We start from the raw sequence: 6,000 nt of genomic DNA, 5'->3' as shown, positions 1-6,000 counted from the left end.
GACAAAGACATGATACAGGTTAAATCAGAGCGGTGGGGTGTTGAAAAAAAGCAGCCGCTGAACCAATTTGTCAAGTGAAATATCAGCAAATGTTTTCATCTTCTGCAGTTTCTTCTAAAAATAGATTTCACCGCCCTGTTGCCATTCATGCATTGCACACTGAAATATTGTGTGATTGAATGTATTTCAGAGGTCTCATCACTTCAGCATGTTGAGGACCGATAGCTCTGACATCCAGTCCTTTCTGCATGAGTTCTTGTGAGCTATGTGTGTGTTTGGGGAGGGGGAGGGGGGGGTGCATTTGTACAACATTAGCAGCCATTAACCCCCTGTGTGTGTGTGTGTGTGTGTGTTTGTGTGTGTGTGTGTGTGTGTGTGTGTGTGTGTGTGTGTGTGTGTGTGTGTGTGTGTGTGTGTGTGGACAATTCACAAGTTTAGGGACATGTCTGAGCAGGTCACCAGCTGTAACACAACACTGGGTGGTTGAACAGGATCCATGTGCATCCTATGATTCCACACAAAAAGATATGGTTGAGAAACGTGCAGAAAACATGCAACATGAGTGAGGAAGAAAAATGGGCTCTATTTTTAGGATGATTATGGCATCCATGAGTAATACTCAAGAGATAAAGGCAGACTATTTGTAGTTTATTTATGGGAAGCTAGCATTATAGTATAAGAATATTTTTGTTTTTATGGTGTTTTTTATTGCAATATTTTTTTTAATTTTTTTTTTTATTGTATGACAACAGTCAAGTTACTGTATAGAAAGAACTTCTTTTTTTCCCTCTTCTTCCTAAAAGAAAGTTTTGTCAGGACATCCAGGTAGGGGTCCCACCTGTTGCAGCAGCTTGTGTATAGCTTGCATATCCACGTGTAGGTGGAGGGGGGACACGAGGGAGGGGGGAGGCTGACCAGCGTCCAATCAGATCTGAACGCCTCTCCAGCCCTATAAAAGCCGCGTGCGCTCCTCCTCTGCAGCAGTGCCCGCGGATCCCTCTTCCTCCTCCTTCGTGTATTTTAACTCTACTGAGAGACACAGGACTCACTTCACCGATTTCATCTGAAGATATTGTTCACAAGCTTTAAAAGATTTGAGAAAAGAAGATAGTTTTGTCTTCATTTTGCTTTTTTTTGAACGGAATTGACAAACGGACAGTAAAAAAAAATGCGTCTGATCCAGAACATGACGACCATAGCGGAGTACGCAGCACCTGAATGCTCGGTCCCCAACCGGGTCATTAAAATAGCTGTGATAGGAGGCAGCGGAGTTGGGAAAACAGGTAAGAAAATGAACGGAAGCGTAGTGTCGTAGTTTATTCACAGCTCATCCATAGAGTGATTTATTTTGTTTAATTTTATGCCGTTTAACATCCGATATTTTGTCTTTATTTCAGCGCTCGTAGTGAGATTCTTAACGAGACGCTTCATCGGAGACTATGAGAGAAACGCTGGTGAGTTACGGAGCGATATATATATATATATATATATATTTGTTCAGTAATAAACCGGCTAATTTGTCTCTTCAAGACTGTGAAACTGTCGGTTTTAAAATGGTTTTATTTGGCTTTGTGTGTGCAGGTAACCTCTACTCCAGAGAAGTCCAGGTAGATGGAGAACAAGTGACCATCCAGGTTCAGGACACTCCTGGTGTTGAGGTAAGAGCTCTTTTTTTTTTTCCTTCTCCCCTGAACTCAGACAGAAACTAGACAGATTACAGTTTATGTTCCCACGGCTGACTGTAAGGTAACAGAGCTGACCGGGTTCAACACATGAAAATCTGTTTAAGAGCTGTGGATAATCCAATATAAAGTTAATATAATCTAATTCTCTGACTGTTAAAGTCATCTAAGCTTCTCTTGACTGGGCACCAGTCCAACACCAGTGTGTGTGTGTGTGTGTATACATATTTTTTTTTTGTCCTGCTAGTAGAGCCTTTCAGTCTGGCTGTCTAATCTCCTATTTAGGTTAATGGATGTCTGAGGCCAGGGTAAATGATACCCTGATCTACATCCAGACTCCTCAATCACCCACACCTCTCTGTTCTGGAGGAGTAACCCTATAGCTCTTGTCTGCCTCAGTCAGCATTCCAGTCATTACAAAAGATCAGTTGCATAAAGTTTGGGAATGTTTAATCTGGCATGAATTCACTTCCATTCAGTTTTAGGACAGAAAAGTCTGAATGTGTCTCAAAGGAAGTGCTGTATTTTAATCAGTTTTTCCCTTCTTTCCTTCCCAGATGGCAGATAATGGAATCAGTCTACCTGATCATGTGACCTGCTCCATCCAGTGGGCTGATGCAGTTGTGCTTGCATACTCTGTGACAGACCGCCGCAGCTTCGACCTCATCGATCAGTTGCACCAGCTGGTTGTTCGTGTCGGCGGCGCCAATATGCCCCCGGTCATCCTGCTGGCCAACAAGGCAGACCTGCTGCACCTGAGGCGTGTCGACTCCCAGCAGGGGCCTTTGCTGGCAGGAACGCTGGGCTGCTCTTTCTACGAAGTATCTGCTAGTGAGGACTACAGCCAGGTGCACGGGGCTTTCCACAGGCTGTGCTGCCAGCTAGCCAAGCAGCCGCCGCCCGCCCCCAACTCCTCGCACAACTCTGCCAGCGCTGCCACAGAGAAGAGGCGCTCGCCCCTCATCCCCAGGCCCAAGTCTCCCAACATGCAAGATCTGAAGAGGCGTTTCAAGCAAGCGCTGTCAGCAAAAGTCAGGACTGTCACCTCGGTGTGAGGAGGGTGAGAAAATGACAGTGGTCCAAGGTGGCCGCAGACAGAATGAAAGCATTGAAGGTGGAAGAGAAATGAGGACAGAGAAGATGCTTCTCAACTGATGTCCTGTACCAGTAAGGCTGAAGAAGGCGGCTGTGAGATGAACAGTGGTAGGTTCTGTAAAGCAGGAGGTAGATGAATCTTTACAGAGGTAATGACCTCTAGGTGGACAGGTATCTATCCTTGTCAGACACCATGTATGAGGAGAAGCCGTGAGGAGGTTCATCAACTGTTCAGGAGTAGAAAAGACACCAGAGAACACAGAGGCAGCCGTCTGAGGCCAACTGAATCCCAGACATCCTGCATATAAACTCTGAAACTGTTAATCAAGCTCTCCTGGCAACAGCAGCTCTGAAGGACTCTTCTACTTATTTTTAGCTGTGCTGCCTATTGTGGCTGTTCTTTTTCCAGACTGCCACAACATGGCACCACTAAATGCTGGTATTATTATACCAGACACTTGAGCCAGGGCTCTGTGCAGCAGCATATGTGTGTATGTGTGTACTCAGTCTCTTGTATGTCAATATTTGCAGTATATTTTTTACATGATCCAGAAATATTATTGTGCATGATGGAGTGATGAGTTGAGGGGGAAGGGGGAGGGGGTGGTAGCGGGGCAGCAGACACCGTATGTAGCATGTGGCGGTTATTATCACTGATGCACTTTAAACAGGAATAGTCCAAAAGGGCCTATTGTTATTTATTTGTTGGAAAAATCACATTTTGTTCACAATAAAATGATGATGAATTGGATTATGTCTCTGATTTTTTTTTTTTTTTTTTTTAAATCATTTTGCACGGGTGTATGCACTGCAGGAATGGCTAGAAGCACCATCAAACAAACAGTCAAAGTCTACATGGTGTCCTTGGCTCCTATGACAAACATCACTGCTGCTGTAAAGATGATGACGCACATAGAATAAGACATGAATAAACCATTTTCACTTAAAATGCTTTTATAACAGCAGCGATGATTAGCATGAAGACAACAGAAGCATGACTCTACAGTGGCTTCTCAGGTCTTGCTTCTAAAGCTAAAAACCTGGTGAAGTCCTTGACCCCAGAAAATCAATTTAACGAAAAAGTTGTTGAAATAACCTGAGTGGACAGTGACGGAGGAGTTCATGTTAGTTTTCTCAGAGCTGACCTTGTTTTATTAGGGACTCATCCGAGAATCGCAATCTCCCAGAAGATAAGGAGAAAATGATATTAAGCTCTTTTCCAATTAAGTCTGAACGTGTGTTATTACGTTCAAGATGTGTTTATTTACAATTCAGAACTTAATTAGTGAATTCTGAATATCCAATTTCTTTCTATCAGATATGATAGGGAGCCACAAAACCTGAGGATTTACTGAATTATTTCTCTTGTCTCTCTGTTTGACTAAACGTGGGAGACTCTTGTTACTCAGAAACGATGTAGGTGGCTGAAATTACTGAGCTCTTGCTGAGGTGATTCATGTCAGCGAGAATAAAGAGAGTCCATAGAGCGAGAAGGAAGGGGGAGGGGGGGAGTGCCGGGAAGGTGTAGGCAAGCTCTAGGTGTGACTGAATTATCGTCCGTAGCAGACAGTTATTCTGCTCTTATTTGCCACCATGTGACGTGGCGAGGTGAGAATGGATGCTAACAGAGAGTGTGTATTCTCTCCACCACAACAGCACACCTTCCTCTGTTCACACCTTCACTTGTAATGAGTTCACACATGCGCCCTGCTTTTAATCCTGGTCAAAACGGCTAACAACTGAGTCTGATGTTCTGAAAATGCAAAACAAAAACCACAATCACAAGCATGTGTTTGAAAAGTAGATGATTTTATTAAGATTTGATGCAAGCGTGCGTCGTAGTTCTACACCTGTTGCAAAAACTACAAAGTGGCTTTTGACAAACTTTGGCAGAATAAGAGGGACAATGTCAGTCACACATAAAAACATTAATTTTCTTTATGCTCTCCAAGAAAAATAAGCCCAATAGCGACTATTATATAATCATTTTACAGTTCCCTTCAGAATTAAATCTGACAAGACACATCCACATAAACACACAGGAATGTTTCATCAACATGTTTCTTAATTTGTATAAGGTCTCCATGATTTCCACTTGCAGCTTTTAACAGAGAATGTCATTAATCCAGCCTGACTCACACCTGATGAGGTGCTGAGATGTTTGCCGTGCATGTGTCCTTCCACGTGTGCATGCAAGCATTTCCATGTGATGGCCTCAGACACCGATATCGGGCACCAGTCTTTGGGAGGTGAAGAGCAGGTCGGGGATATCTGTTGGCCTCAGCAGTCTGGTGGACAGAACCAGCACCTGGAGCGGAGCACAAACACGCCCGTTAAGGTTAAAATAGGTCACCGTGTGTAACTCGACACCTCTAAGTGAAGAAGACATGTGAAAATTGGTAATCAGCAAGGTGCATGAATCAGGCGCCTTGGCAACTGCTAAATTTTTATTGGTTACATCTGATTACCTTCGCCAAGGGGACTATGCTTTGTTTTTGTGGCATAACATCTCAAAAACAACCTTTTAGTTGGGGATACATAACCTAAAATCTCTTTTTTGAGTATAAAATACACTTATAGAATGTTAAGAATGAGACAGAAGTTGTGTTTTTACCTAGTTTGGGGGAAAATTATGACTAATGAGTGATATGAGTAACTGTGAGCAGCAGTGAGTTAAAAAGTAATGATGTCAACAAAGAAAAGAGTTTTCATTTATGTCACAGATTGCATCAGTGATGGATTTTAAAACATATTTTGTGGTTGAAGGCTTAATTAATGACCATCATGAGGGCAAAGGGACACTCGCTGTTTCTCTTCTAGTGCATCGCCTGATAAATGTTCCCAGTAATTGCACCATTAGACAGAATTCTGCTGCCTATTTTTACTGCACTGACGGAGCACAAACGTTGAATAACTGGCCTAAATCCCTACTTTCTCACATGCTGCGTAGCAGTTGGCATGGCTGAAAATTAAAAATATAGGAAGGGCGAGCCTTCAAACATCACACTTTCACAAGTATACAGTTGTGAAAGTTTTCTGATCCTATACAGCTATGGTTGTGGTTTGATTAAATTTAGGATTTTAGAAAGAAAGAAAAAGATTAAAAACAACTTGGTTACTGTCACACCTTCATCTGGACTCATTCACAGTGTTTCTTGGTTTTCTTTTTTATTTGTTCATAAGAGATGAGAATTAAGTGATCAGTTTATTAAAATGCTCTTAG

General features: G+C 42.6%; 2 protein-coding genes across 2 annotated transcripts in view; one reads left to right on the top strand and one right to left on the bottom strand.

Moving 5' to 3' along the window:
- Positions 1 to 961: 961 nt before the first annotated feature.
- On the top strand, positions 962 to 3,528 carry rasl11b (RAS-like, family 11, member B). Its single transcript, XM_044361440.1, has 4 exons — positions 962 to 1,283; positions 1,398 to 1,454; positions 1,582 to 1,658; positions 2,240 to 3,528. The coding sequence occupies exons 1-4, from the start codon at positions 1,169 to 1,171 to the stop codon at positions 2,735 to 2,737; spliced, it is 747 nt and encodes a 248-aa protein (XP_044217375.1). The 5' UTR covers positions 962 to 1,168; the 3' UTR covers positions 2,738 to 3,528.
- A 1,037-nt stretch (positions 3,529 to 4,565) lies between these two features.
- The window catches only part of scfd2 (sec1 family domain containing 2), an 87,612-nt gene continuing 86,177 nt past the window's right edge, over positions 4,566 to 6,000 (bottom strand). The window contains exon 9 of the mRNA XM_044362772.1: positions 4,566 to 5,085. Coding sequence (XP_044218707.1) covers positions 4,993 to 5,085 — 93 coding nt within the window. The 3' untranslated portion in view covers positions 4,566 to 4,992. The remainder of the gene's footprint in view (positions 5,086 to 6,000) is intronic.

The sequence above is a fragment of the Thunnus albacares genome, chromosome 9 (genome assembly GCF_914725855.1).
Source record: "Thunnus albacares chromosome 9, fThuAlb1.1, whole genome shotgun sequence".
In the NCBI taxonomy this organism is placed as follows: domain Eukaryota; kingdom Metazoa; phylum Chordata; class Actinopteri; order Scombriformes; family Scombridae; genus Thunnus; species Thunnus albacares.
This window is presented reverse-complemented; position numbering and strand designations above follow the sequence as displayed.